Source organism: Saccopteryx bilineata, chromosome 5 (genome assembly GCF_036850765.1).
Source record: "Saccopteryx bilineata isolate mSacBil1 chromosome 5, mSacBil1_pri_phased_curated, whole genome shotgun sequence".
In the NCBI taxonomy this organism is placed as follows: Eukaryota; Metazoa; Chordata; class Mammalia; order Chiroptera; family Emballonuridae; genus Saccopteryx; species Saccopteryx bilineata.
Genome location: NC_089494.1, coordinates 67,158,467 through 67,173,657, shown reverse-complemented (window position 1 = coordinate 67,173,657; position 15,191 = coordinate 67,158,467). Strand labels below are relative to the sequence as shown.

Below are 15,191 nucleotides of genomic sequence, written 5' to 3'. Positions count from 1 at the left end.
ACCCGGGTCCTCCGCACGCTAGGCCGACGCTCTACCGCTGAACCAACCGGCCAGGGCCAATACAAATTCTTTAATCATATTCCCACATGTTCCTATTAGCCAAGTTATCATAGACCCGTAAAATTAGCATAAGGCAAAAAAAATGTAATTTTATCCATTAAAAATACAGCACAAGGATAAAAGTAAGAAGAAACAGGACTTTTTATAAGCTGGTAAAAAGGCCTCTCTTGAGACATGCGCCACTGGCATGTGGGTTATTTTGAGCTCAAGGCAATTGAGACCCTACAGGTTCAAGAGAAACTTTTGCCTCTCCCTATTCAAATTTGGGACCTTCCCCGTAATAAGAGTAATCACCAGAAATAAAACTTAATGAGCTGCCCTGGCCGGTTGGCTCAGGGTAGAGTGTCGGCCTGGCATGCAGAAGTCCCAGGTTCGATTCCCGGCCAGGACATACAGGAGAAGCACCCATCTGCCTCTCCACCCCTCCCCCTCTCCTTCCTCTCTGTCTCTCTCTTCCCCTCCCGCAGCCAAGGTTCCACTGGAGCAGGGTTGGCACGGGTGCTGAGGATGGCTCTATGGCCTCTGCCTCAGGTGCTAGAATGGCTCTGGTTGCAACAGAGTGACACCCCAGATGGGCAGAGCATCACCCCCTGGTGGGCATGCCAGGTGGATCCTGATCAGGCGCATGCGGAAGTCTGTCTGACTACCTCCCCATTTCCAACTTCAGAAAAATACAAAACAAACAAACAAAAAAACCCCCCAAAAAACTTAATGACCTATCCCTCAGGCAGAGCAAACTTCTAATTACTGAATATCTGCTCTCCTTATCATCCTGTGAATGCCCTGAGCTAAGCCCCAGGCAAACTTACCTCTCATCCTTAACTCAGAATGCCCTGTACACCTCATTTTAACTTTCTGTCTCTGAACTTCACATATTTATGGAGTAGCTGACTCTCTTGTATATGGGATTCCCAAACATCATATGTAATTAAATCTGGTTATTTTCTATCAATAATCTGTGTCATGTAAATTTGACTGTTAGATCAGCTAAAAGAACCTATTGTGGTAGAGGAAAATTTCTTCCTTTCCCACAATGTTCATTTCAGCATTATTTTTCAAAGTGGAAAACGTGGAACAGACATACTGTAGAGTAATTAATATTCAGCAGTGCAAAGAAATGAGGTAGATCTGTATTTGCTAACATGCTGACAAGATGTTATTAAACAAAAAAAAAGTGGAGGAAAATTGCAGAAAAATATATATAGTAAGATTTCATTTGTGTTTTAAAAACTACTTGTCAGGATGTATAGATAAATGTAAGAAGACAATCACTCTTCACAGTGATTATCTCTGGGAAATAAGAGTTACTGAAGGGCAAAGAAATGGTAATCCTACTCTTTTGTATATACATCCTATTATTAAATAATACCACTCCATATAATGAGAATGTATTCATATACAGATTTTGTGTTTATTTTAATTTAAAAACATCAGGCAACTGGTACAAATTGCTACCATGACTTTGGTTCCAATAAATATGGAAACTACTTATTCTTCATATATTTTAATGAATAGTTCATATATTTAAACCAATCTCTAATATTATTCTACTCACATTATTTCATTTATGGATCCTCAAAACACTATGTGCCCTTTGTTTTCTACAAAAATTTTAGTGTTGGGAGAAAAGAACTTGGCAAAGAGCTTCAAATAATCACTCTCCAACTATTAGCCATAGAATTTAAACCTGAGAGAAAATAGGAATAGAAAATCCTCTCTATTCAGCTCCAAAACTATGCTAATGTCCTAAGAAAACATCCATAAAATAAAAGTGTTTGTATATGATGGTATTTACTGTGGTGATGTTTATATTACAGGAAATGTATAAGCAATCTAAATGCTTAAATTAGAGGCAATTAATTCAATGATAATTACAATGGCATATTATAAGGTTATTAAAAAAGAGTATGAAGACAATATAACAAGGGTGAGCAAACCTTCTCTTAACCATCTAGTAAATATTTTGTAAATATTTTGGGCTTATAGGCCATATGTTCTGTGTCTCACCCACTTGACACTGCCATTGTAGCACAAAAGCAGTCACATACAATATGTGATCACATTCTAATAAAACTTTTTTTATAAAAACAGGAAGTTGGCCTATGGCCATAGTTTGTTGACTGCTATACAGAAATATGATTTGACAGATAAAATATCAAAATCAATGTAAGAGATTGCATCGTTATATTTTTACAAAAACTGTGCATGAATTAGATTAGAATTTGCAACAGTAAATAGCAGCCTCCAAGTACAAACAAGCACAAATGCCCTCAGGAATGTAAAGGGGTCCCTGAAACTTCTTGAAAGTCTCGATGGCCATGAGACCTTACCATAAGCTTGCACAAAGTGGAAGAGGAAGAGAATACAAGCCCATGTACATGATGATTCCAATCACTTTTGTATCCTCCCACAGTCTTATGGGTCAGAACTCAGCCAAATCCAAAAATGTCAATTCAGAGTCAATTAAATTAATTAAGTTCTACAAGCCAAGCTCCATATTAGGTGCACCACAAACATAATCTCATTTCATCAGCATCAATCAGCCACCCCCATCAATATCCTGATTAGCAACCCACACCGTTCTGTATTAATGTTTTTAATAAGTGTCTGCTGAGTGGTTTCAGCATCTCAGCTGAGAGTGCGAGCAAGGACTGCAAACATTCAGCAGCCACACCCGTGGCCTGTGTTTGCAGTAGTTGGAAGAATCCCTCTAGCTGCATCATAATGCTTTTCAGGCTTGCTTACTCCCTTACCACAAGTAGCAGGTTCATCAGAGCCATCAAGACAGTCTCTATCTTGATCACAGTACCAATGGCTAGGAATGCAGCGTCCAGATGTGCAGTGAAACTCACTGCTGCTGCACGTGTGAAAGGCTGTTGGAGGAGGGCAAGAAGATATAACCCATGAGCAAAATACGAGCTTGTTTTCAGCAGTCTTAACTGAACCAAATAAACAGTTACCAAGCCTGGAAAATGGGATTTTGTATATGCACTTTCCATGGGGAAGCAGGAATATGGGGGAGAGAGGAAGCACACAATTGCCCCAAATTTCTGGGATATTTTCCCTAGATTCCATAAATCCCCAAGTAAATTATATTTGTTAGAAATATCAAAGAACTATCTTTTTGATTCATTCATGAAATCCAAATTATTTAAGAGAACACTTTCTGCTATAATATAAAATTAAATAAATTGTATTGAAATAATAACTAAAAGCAAAAACAGCAATATAACCACATTTGAGTTCACCCCACATACAATCTTTAGCCATGCTAGACCATGATTCTAGAGAGTTAGCAAAGTTCTACCCTTATTTATCCTTGTTACATAGGACCTTCATTTGAGTAACATGAATCTGCCTATGTTCAAATATTGGTTCTTCTCTTGAGTAACCTTACGTAACTCTATGTGTTTTCTAAATTGTTATGTGGGTAAAAACCAGAATCAAGTCTTGTCATTCTTCTAGTCTATAAGGCTCCCTTGCTTTGGCCCATGACATCTGATAATTTTTCAGGAAAAATAAAAAAAAAACTGATAAGGAAGCAGAGGTCCCTGAGAGATCAGCAGTAGCTCCAATCTGTATATCCCTGTCTGACGGCTGCATCCTGGATTCTGCTTCTTTTTGCTGCTGTTACGACAGCTGACTCCTGTTCCTGAACTGCTGTCTGGCCTGGGGACACTTACTAAATTCTTAAATCATGTATGTATTTACATGAATAAGCTCCAAATTACCAAGTTTAAGAAAGTCCTTTTCATTTGAGCTACAAGTATAAGAATATGTTTAATTGAACCAAATTACTAAATATGAAATAAGGATTCCTGAAATTTAAACATATTTAAAATTAGAAAAATTCTTTCAGTTACCAATGGTCACTATAATCATATGAAGAGTAAATGTAAGGGCTCAACATTCAAATTCTGCCCGGAGTTCCCGAAGACAAAAGGCCTACAACTCTGGGGAAATGGCTCTGCAAATATGGAAGGCTATGTATCAGAACAGGTCTCTGGAAGAAGTATTTGGAGTTGGGCCTCCAGCCAGGGAACAGAGAGAAGGGTCTTCTTATTCCTCTCCAGTCACATCCTGAAGTAACTGCCCACTGCACCTACTTACAATGTCAATTAGAGGTGACAAATTGAAATTAGCCCAAACACTCGGCCATATATCTTTGAATTAGCTTAAGACATGCATCCCTGGAACCACAGGAAGAGAAGCAGCTTGTATTACCGCAAAACGTGGGGCTTTCATCACTAAAATCTCCGCAGTCATTGTCTCCATCACACAAGTAAGTACGAGGAATACAGATATTTGTGGTGTGACACTTTGTGAATCCAGACTGGCAAGTGCGATCGGCTTGAAAAAGACAACCAGATATACATTTGGAACATATCCACCACATATATACCATAAAAAATGTCCATGTTAAAAGATCAATTGCAAAATTCAAACCACTGAAAGGGAGGCATTTGTAACCTATCACAGAGGCATGGTCCATCATACTTATGTTATATCACAGATTCTAGAGTAAGAAAAGAAATTTGCAGCTGATACTGTAGGGAGGGGAGGGGAGGCTTGTTTTGTATTTAAATTATTTTGTGTGTGTGTGACAGAGAAAGAGACAGAGAGAGAAACAGAGAGGGACAGACAAACAGGAAGGGAGAGAGATGAGAAACATCAATGCTTCGTTGCAGCTCTTTTGTCTCCTTAGTTGTTCATTGATTGCTTTCTCATATGTGCCTTGACCAGGGGGCTACAGCAGACCAAGTGACCCCTTGCTGAAGCCAGCAACCTTGGGTTCAAGCCAGCGATCTTTGAGCTCAAGCCACCAACCTTTGAGTTCAAGCCAGCAACCCCCATACTCAAGCTGGTGAGCCCATGCTCAAGTCAGATGAGCCCGCGCTCAAGCCAGCATCCTTGGAGTTTTGAACCTAGGTCCTCTGCATCCTAGTCCGATGCTCTATTCACTGCACCACCGCCTGATCAGGCTGTAGTTTAAATCATTTTCATTATTTAATATGATCAACAAGAGTCCCAACTCTTAGTTAAATAAACTATGGCATATACACACAACAGAGTAATATCTAGCTATAAAAAATAAAGAAGATTTCAATATATTGATAAGGAATAATGGTTTGATTTTCAGGATATATTAACAGTAAAAAAGCACAAGTTAATAATATGAGTGTTTGTGTGTGTGTATGTGTGAATAAAGAGAGGTAGATATGCTTATATTAAAAACAATGACAATAACAATAAATAAACCAAAGAAGGGGGATAAATGGTAATAGAAGAAGGCTTGACTTGGGGCGGTGAACGTGTGGTGCAGTGTATATATGATGCATTATGAAATGGTATACCTGAAACCTACATAATTTTATTAACTGATAGCACCCCAATAAATTCAATTAAAAATAATGTGTTAATAAAAATTGTCATCCTTATAAATAGACTGAGAATAGCTGGAAGAAACTGAATAGAGAGGACAAAGATGTAAGACTTCTGTTAAGGTACCTTGTCATATAATGTCGACTTTGAAACTACATACATTGTTTTGAAAAAACAAAAACAATGAAATGAAAATGGAAAGAGAAAAGTAATTCCTAAAATTTGGAAATGGTAACAGATAAAGCTAATGGTAATCAAGTTCATAGCATAACCACACAGAGGAAAAAATTCAAATGGCATTAAAACTTGTATTTTGCTTGCATATCCTTAAAGGGACATAATCTAAGAACATGAAAGGCCTAAAGTCTTAAATTACACTTAATAGATTTATCAGTAGTAGTACTATTTGTATGGTTATTTTGAAATTATTATAAGCATTTTGAAATTATTTTATAATAAAGCAAAAAAATCTTTAAGTTAATGTCATTAGGAATCAAGATTTTGGCCCTAGCCAGTGGCTCAGTGATAGAGGGTTGGTCTGGCATGCAGATGTCCCAGTTTCAATTCCAGGTCAGGGCACACAGGAGAAGCACTCATCTGCTTCTCCACCCGGCTCCTTCTCGCTTCTCTTTTTCTCTTTCTCTTCTCCCCCTGTTGCCATGGCTCGATTGGAGCAAGTTGGCCCCAGGCGCTGAGGATGGCTCCATGGCCTCTGCCTCAGACACTAAGAAGAGCTCAGTTTCTGAGCAACAGAGCTGTTAACACCCCAGATGGGCAGAGCATCGCCCCCTAGTGGGCTTTCCAGGTGGATCCCTCTTGGGACACATGCAGGAATCTGTTTCTGCCTTCCTTCTCTCACGGAATAAAAAATAAAAAATAATAATAAAATATAAGAAGAAAATATCTATAACCTTAAATTTAAAAAGGAAATATTGATATAAATTTATTTTTTTCTAAATATGTATTTCTTAATTCTGTCCACTGCAAAGTCCTAGAAGCAATGAAAATCAAATAGGAATGGGGTATTTCAACACCATAGTAATTTTTAAATACCACAAAAGGAATAAGGTCTCCTTGGATAAGTAAGTAGTTACTCCCATCTAAGACACGAAATGTGCAAGTTTAAGCTTGTACGTTTACTGAATAGGCCATTCAAAATAACAGAGGAGCCAACTTAGCAGGGCTCCCGCTTGCCTGAGACAGGAAAATTGACCACTAAAAAAAAATAAACTACTTCATAGCATTCAAACTCATAAATTACATTTAAATCTTTGAGTTTAATAGAATACTAAAAACAAAGCAAGAACTTACTGCTCATTGCTCACCAACTCCTTAGACTGAAAACTGACAAATACAGGGTAAGAATCAAGCATTTACCCTGCAAAATTATATTTCATGGTAACAAAACAGTTAATAAGGGGAGTTTCTTCTTTATGAAGCTTCAGCTAATAAATGTGGAAGAAATAATAGAATTTTAAAATACCTATTTTGTAATCTTTAAAGTAATAATGGATTTATGGAACAACCATTCATGGATGTAAAAATGTTTGGGTAAGTGGTTGATGGGGTCTTCCTAAGGGAAAATTCAGGCTGACTTCTAAATCCACTAATTGATTTTTTTTTCATTATCTTTTTTTTTCTTTCTTTTTTTACAGAGACAGAGTCAGAGAGACAGATGGACAGGGACAGATAGACAGGAACAGAGAGAGATGAGAAGCATCAATCATTAGTTTTTCGTTGCACATTGCGACACTTTAGTTGTTCATTGATTGCTTTCTCATATGTGCCTTGACCGCGGGGCCTTCAGCAGACCGAGTAACCCCTTGCTTGAGTAGGGACCTTGGGTCCAACCTGGTGAGCTTTTTGCTCAAACCAGATGAGCCCGCGCTCAAGCTGGTGACCTTGAGGTCTCAAACCTGGGTCCTCAACATCCCAGTCCGATGCTCTATCCACTGCGCCACCGCCTGGTCAGGCTCCACTAATTGATTTTATTGTCACCTAAAGCAGAACAACGTATGTGCCTCATGACCTGATGCAACAGGAAATATACTGTTCTACTTGTACAGTATTCTTACTCAAAGAATTAAACCTAATGTATTCAAACTTCTAAGTCAAAAATCCAGTTAGTAAGAAATAAAATAAGAAAGAAAGTAGCAAATTAAATAGCTCAATTATACAATCAGTCACATGCAGAAAGTGGAAGATTTCACCAAACAAATGAATGACATTTTTAAAACAGTAGAACCATTGTGGCATAAAAAGGCAATAGAAGTTATAACAGTCAGAGGTCGATGTGTAGACCTTGTCTGAATCTGAATTTGAATAAAGCAACTGGAGAAAGGTATTTGGGAGATAACTGACAAAATCTGAATATGGACTGAGTACTGGAGGATATGAAGTGTTGTTGATTTTGTCAGGCATTTTAATGGCATGGTAGTTGTTTTTTTTAATGTCTTTATCAGTGATTTGCATGCCTGAGAGTTGCTTTAACATACTCAGAAAAAAAGTTGAGGGTGATGGATGAGACAGATTGGCCATTGTTGATAAATGTCAAAACTAGGTGATAGGTATATTATACTATTCTTTATGCTTTGGTGTATATTTGAAATTTCCAATAAAAAAAGTTTTTTTTGAAAGCACACCTAAATAAGTATTGTCTAACACTACCTACAAAAGCAGAAGACCATGTAGATATATCAAAACTAAAAAATATATATGTATAAATTTATATACATATATATTTTGTGTGTGTGTGTGTGTGTTTCCGAAGTGAGAAATGGGGAGGCAGAGAGACAGACTCCTGCATGTGCTCGACTGGGATCCACCCGGCAAACCCACTAGGGGGCAATGCTTGGCCCATCTGGGGCATTGCTCTACTGCAACCAGAGCCATTCTAGCACCTGAGGTGGAGGCCATGGAGCCATCCTCAGTTCCCTGGGCCAACTTTGCTCCAATGGAGCCTTGGCTGTGGGAGGGGAAGAGAGAGACAGAGAGAAAGGAAAGGGGAAAGGGTGGAGAAGCAGATGGGTGCTTCTCCTGTGTGCCCTGACCAGGAATTGAACCTGGAACTTCCACACACCGGGCTGATGCTCTACCACTAAGCCAACTGGCCAGGGCTAAAACTAAAAATATATTTGAACTTACACTCTGCTCTTTTATTTTCCCAAGATGTTAAAGTGAAAATCCCAGAAATTTTGGAAAAATCAATTAACTAAGACACAATTTATCAGAAAAACTAAAAAGACAAGTCATTTCAGTACCATACTGCATAGCTTTTTGTACACCAAACATTAACCACAACACATTTATGCAATAATTTTTGTCAGTGACTATTGCTAAAGCCTTAAAATAATAAAAGATTTTGTCAAGTGAATTTTTAATCTGGCTGATTAATAAAGTAAAACATTTAAGGTTACAATTAGTCAATGGTTGTACGGGTTCATAAATTTAGGTGAATAATTCAAATGTTAAGTAGAGTTGTTTTAAAAAATCATTTAATAAAATATATTAAAATGAAACTTATATGTTTACATGAATACTCAGTTCTTTGTTGTTGTTTAGAAAGCATTTTTATATATAAAAATTTCATCTTTCATGATCCAAGACTTCAGATGACCCCAAAGTACAATAAGTACTTAAGCAGAACTTACGGCAATTTTTCTCATCTGAAGTATCATTATCATGGCAGTTGTTTACTCCATTGCAGACAAACTCAAGAGGTATGCACCTTCTATTACTGCAAGTAAATTCCATGGTCACATTACACTCACTGAACAAGCACCCTTCCTCGTCACTGTTGTCACCACAGTCATTGTAGTGATCACAGCGGTAACGATAGGGGACACATCGCCCATTGTCACAGGTGAAGGCTGTCGAATGGCAGGTGTGAAACGCTAAGAGAAGAAAAAAAAACATGGAAGAAACCTCTTGATAAAAGCAACATCTTAATTTCTTTAAAAATACAATCAGATAGAATAGACAAAGTTTACCTTCTAATGCAAAAAACAGCTGCAAAATGGACTGTGTGCAAAGTGAGATAACACTGTAAATTAGATGAAGCAAAATATGACGTGTGCTTACTTAGCAAATGAAGCACTTTATGCAAATGGCAAAGTCACTCCATTTCTCCGTCATCTCAGTTTAAAAGTTTATCTCAATCACAGAAAAGCATGTAAATAGAGTTTCTTTGGGAAAAATAAAATTCTTAGCCTCTAGTCAATAGAAAAAAAAGGTAACAAACCTCAGAACTTCCTAAGAACTCACCTCATTCAGCTGGAAGCTGAATATTGGGAGTGATTTCAAAAAAATATTAAATTAATGATTCTTCTGCTACTTAAATTAATAAAATGACAACAACCAACTATTGGAGCCCTTAGTTTCATACTGTTATGCTTAACATCTATCAAGCATCACGCTGGTTTTTTTAAAATTATTTCTTTTACTCCTCACAACAATCCTAGTAGTCGCTCCATTTTACAGATGAGATTCTGAGGCTCAGAGAGGTTAAGTAACTTTCCCAGGGCTACACAGATTGTGTAAATGTCACAGCCTGGATTTTAATTCAGTACCTTTCCTTTTAACCACTACAGAGGGCCTTGCTAATAAAGCTATTCTTAGCTTTGTATATTGTATGTCAGCTTACATGTGATTTAACGGAAATGCAGTCTGGATTCTCAGAATAAATGCTTTCCAGTCTTAACAGGATGCACAAACTACCAACCTATTTTATATAGCAGGATTCTGTCCCGAGCACTTGACGTAAAGACAACAAAAGCTCCAAGAGCTCAACTCACCACACACACTTTCTAGCTCATCACTGCCATCACCACAGTCATTGCTGTTGTCACATTTCCACTGCTCCAAAATGCAGCGCCCATTGAGGCAGGTGAAATTGGAACCCACACACCGCACACCATTGTCCACAATGCAGTGCTTGTTGTTGTTGGCCAGATACCAGTGGCCCTCCTGTGGACACTGGCACTCAGCACCATTTGGACCTGAAGAAAGGTAGGCCCAGAAAAAGCAAAAGATTTGTGTAGCAAACATCCACATTTTCTCCCCCAGAGTAGCACTTGGCAACTGCTTCTGTATTAAATATGCTATAAGACAAGCCATGGAAACTGCTCCCATCAACCTTTCAATGATATTCTGAGTCATTTTTCTATGAAGAAAAACCACCAATTAATAAATGTGGCTAATTCACCCTAATTTTTAAACAGCTTCTTATCTATGCTGAAACAATTGCAATAATCCTGCCTGCCCAGAAAATTATGCAAAGCAACAGTACTGAAAGGCACATCTTCCCATGAATTTGTTGTTCTCTAGAAAACCCACTATCACACATTATATCAGAAATATTTCAAACTATAGATAATACCTCTTAAGTGGAAAAATTAAATCCAAACTCCCATTTTTCCTTCTACCTTCAGCAAACTTTAGTTGAAAGTGCCTTCATAAGAGGGCTCCACAGCAAATAGAAAAAAGAAAAACTCTCAAAGTCTTTCTTCAATATACAAACAAACCCCCAAAACTATTTTTTAATTACCCCGAAATCAAGAATTTGGATTGTGTCCTCCTATTAGAGCTGAATATTCAATATTCCTTCAGCCTTCCTTAAGTTGTCATCATTATTATTACTCTCCTTGATTCTATCTTCATGAGCAATGCCTTACCTGGTGCACAAATATGGCTGCAACCCCCGTTAAACTGGTCGCAAGGATTGCTACACTGCTGTGGGTGGTCCTTCACAACAACACGAATACCCATAAGCCGGGTTGAGTAACTTGTGGTCATTGCGGTCTGACTTGATCCATCATATTTATTAGCTCGGTAAATTTTTTTTGTGGACCAGTCAGTCCAGTAAATATACTGGCCATTAAGAGTCAAGCCAAAAGGACGAAAGATTGTGCTGACAATGACCTCCCGCTCCATGCCCTTTAGAGTGCTGCGTTCAATCTTGCGCCTAAAACAAAGTTTAAAAAATAAAAATAAAAAATAAATATATATATATGCTGGAATCCAGAAAGAGTAAATTTCTCAATAGTCAGCCCAATTGCTGGGCCTCACCATTGCTTTACACCAGGGGTCCCCAAACTTTTTACACAGGGGGCCAGTTCACTGTCCCTCAGACCATTGGAAGGCCGGACTAAAAAAAAAACTATGAACAAATCACTATGCACACTGCACATATCTTATTTTAAAGTAAAAAAACAAAATGGAAACGAATACAATATTTAAAATAAAGAACGAGTAAATTTAATTCAACAAACTGACCAGTATTTCAATGGGAACTATGCTCCTCTCACTGACCACCAATGAAAGAGGTACCCTTTCCGGAAGTGTGGCGGGGGCCGGATAAATGGCCTCAGGGGGCCGCATGTGGCCCGAGGGCCGTAGTTTGGGGACCCCTGACACACAGTCCTCAACTTTCTTTTTAAGTGGAGCATATGCCAATATGAAATGTTCCTTCTGGTAATGGAAGGTTTTAATTTGCTTATCAGACAATGGCCTATATAAAGCATTGATTTCCAAATATTAATATAACCTACAAGAAATCCTATAAAAGAACCAGGCTGATATTAGTATCAGAAAAAATATTATGAAATAATACTTGTAGTGCACAGAACCCAGTGTTTCACATATAGTTGTCACTCAATAAAATGTTAATCACATTTCCCTTCCCACTCCTTTCAATTTGACATTTACAAAGAATGTCCATGTATATACCAGGAATAATCTGAATTTAGATACAAAACATCACTGCTTTGTTTCAAATGAGAAAATGAAGAAAAGATCAGGTTGTTAGGTACTCATTTTCACAGAATCAAAAATATAAGAAAATAATCAAGAAAAATTAAGATTCCTGCCATGTAGATACCAGCCATAATAAATAAAATCATCTTGTTTCTTCAACTGTCCCATTGGGATGATAGAGAAGTGAGTAATTTCAGGAATACTTGGAGAAGTTACAAATAAAATTAGAGTTGACAAAAGTATCTAAGGAAAACATTATGAAATTGGCTAAGAAGCTAGCTCAAAAAGAATCTATTTGGGAAGACAAACAAAGTCAAGATTAAAGGAGAATGTTTTAATAAGACACTGAACACTCAAGCCCAGAGAAGACTTAATATCAGTGTTCTTTTAAAAATCATTCATATTTTATGGTAGTTACATGGGTCTTATAGATTAGAAATTGTGTTATTACATTTGTAATTATAGGTGAGATTAATTCATCTAGTAATGCATCTTTAGATGCCTTTTAGTTCATAATTATTCAATCTCATAATATAGATCAGTTTTCACAGGTACATACACCAAACTAGAATAAAGTTCCTAAAACTGTGATTCTGCATTTTGGCTATATCTATTAATATTTGGCATTTTATATGTTCATTCCATTATGCAAATCTCTCCTCTTGTTCAGTAGGAAAAAGAACTCTTCTTATCCACACCTACATGAATAACCAAAGAGACATACAAACTAGCATCTGCCCAGTAGAGAAGGTCTTCCTCATGGTCCACAGTGAGCCCACAGGGCCAGACCAGACTGCTGTTCACAACGGGCTCCCGGAAGTTTCCTCCCACTGTGGCTCTTTCGATTTTGGCATTAGTACCCCAGGAACTCCAATAGATGTACCTAGTCATCCAAAGGGAGTCATAATTAATTTATCACAAGAAACCTCATAATCTTTACTTCAAAAAGAATGGCAACCTTCTTTAACTGCAAATTGATATTAATATGGCAAATGTAGCCCTACACCCTCCCACCCACATAAATTGCCCCTAAAGGGATTTACTGAGTTAGAGCATTGATTGATTCCTAGTATGCTGCCAACCTTTCTAGTGTCAGCATGAGTTGCTTTTCAGGCCAAGTCACTGATGCTGTTTCACTCTAATTCAGTAGCTACACCCTTAAGTCAGTCGTTACAGCCCATAAAATGTTGGACCTCTATGAACACAAAATAAATTCAGACCCCTCTCCTTTCAGAAATAAACAGACAGGAATACAATAAAGAAGATGATGGCATACCCTCCACAAGGATCTAACACAATTGCTCTTGGCTTAGTAACGTGGGCTATCACAGCACGCTTAGACCCATCATCTGCCATGGAGTTAATCGTCTGGTTGGTGTAGTCACTGTAGTAAATTCTTCCATTGATCCAGTCAAAAGCAATGCCATCGGTAGTCCCTATGTCTGGACATACACCAAAAAACACACATATGTTAGAGTCTCAGGGTGCATTTTAGCATTACCGGGTCATCCATGTGTGTTGATCCCACTGTGTCCAAGGAAAGCTACACCTGGAATGCACTTACCTGAAACAATGACAGTGGGAGAACTGATCCCTGCATTCAGGTTGACATAGGAAATCTGGCCATGTCGAGCTTCTAAATTTTGTGTGAAGTAAATTCTGTTATTTCTGCTATCATAGTCCAGGGCCATGACATGTCCTCCCACACTTATTGCTTGGAAAGGTAGGCTATGGTCTTCAGGATCCAAGTGTAAGCTTCCCAAGGAATTTTCCAGAGCAAAGATGAGGAAGTTTTCTTTTGGAATGGCACAGCTCTTGCCATCATGGTCCAGGGTGCCAAAAACACAGCTACAGTTTGGGGTGTGAAATCCAGGCAGAGCAAAGCAAAGATGGGCGCATCCACCATTATTTTCCAAACAAGGGTTGTTGTTGACCTCTGCTGGTGACCGGGGCTGGACACTCTGGTCAAAGATGGTCACATCTCTTAGCCAATTGATATTGTCCCTTATCACTACTGGTGGTTCTGTGTTCCCTGGTTCCTTGCTAGCTTGGAAAATTTTTTTCAAATTTCTGTCTACCCATATGATAGAATTTTCAAAAACAGTGATGGCATAAGGAGTTGGATAACGACTGCCATAGCGAATCACTTTCAATTCCTTTCCCTCAATATTGATCCTTGAAATTACATCTAAATTATCATCAACCCAATAAACATAGCCATTGCTATGGTCCACTGCTAAACCCCGTGGTGTGACAATGCCCTCTGATACAAGCACAGTGCGATTGGTACAGTCAAGAAAGGCACGTTCAATCTTTGGGTTTTGTCCATAGTCAGCCCAGAAGAGGTATCTGTTCTTGGGGTCTACAACAATATCCCTGGGCATATCCACTATGACTCTAAGGAGAACACGGCGGTAGGTGGTATTGATCCGCAGAACTTCTATCAGTGCTTCAGACTCAAAAGCATTGATGAAATAAAGATTTTCTACAGGAAAAAATGAAAAAGCATGCTGATGAGTGGAAAACCAGGAAGCAAAAAGAGGATGTCTCTTCAAATTCAGAACAAAAAAATTTTGGCTCAGTAGATATTTTTTCCCAAATTAATTAATCTCTTAGTTTAGACTTAGCAAAATAAATATTTACCCAAGATCAAAAGAAATGATTTCTTTAACTTTGAAGACAATATGTCTATTAGCAGCTTCTAAAGCACATCAGAATTCACAGTAAATGTCGGAACGTACTTTCTACTCAAGGGTGTATTTTCAGGAATATTCTTCCTTTTCTACCTGCATGTTTAATTAACATCTGAATCTTTAAAGACTCCAGAATACATCATCATGGTATAACTTCTACTCCAGCACAATGAAAAGGAGCAAAGGGAGAGAGCCATCAGGTTCTCAGGTTGTTGATCAATGTCATCAGTGCTCTTTGTTCTCAGCATTAACACGAGGTCTTTTCCTAGTCTTTCTAAATAGTATAGATGTTTTCATTCCATG

The 15,191-nt window shown here is 38.0% G+C and overlaps 1 protein-coding gene across 1 annotated transcript in view; it reads right to left on the bottom strand.

Annotated features, from left to right (window-relative positions):
• Positions 1-15,191, bottom strand: part of LRP2 (LDL receptor related protein 2) — a 255,526-nt gene that overhangs the window by 68,712 nt on the left and 171,623 nt on the right. The window contains exons 39-46 of the mRNA XM_066279296.1: positions 13,760-14,680; positions 13,472-13,637; positions 12,920-13,078; positions 11,115-11,404; positions 10,236-10,439; positions 9,093-9,335; positions 4,285-4,410; positions 2,814-2,933 (exon numbers count right to left, since the gene is read on the bottom strand). Coding sequence (XP_066135393.1) covers positions 2,814-2,933; positions 4,285-4,410; positions 9,093-9,335; positions 10,236-10,439; positions 11,115-11,404; positions 12,920-13,078; positions 13,472-13,637; positions 13,760-14,680 — 2,229 coding nt within the window. The remainder of the gene's footprint in view (positions 1-2,813; positions 2,934-4,284; positions 4,411-9,092; positions 9,336-10,235; positions 10,440-11,114; positions 11,405-12,919; positions 13,079-13,471; positions 13,638-13,759; positions 14,681-15,191) is intronic.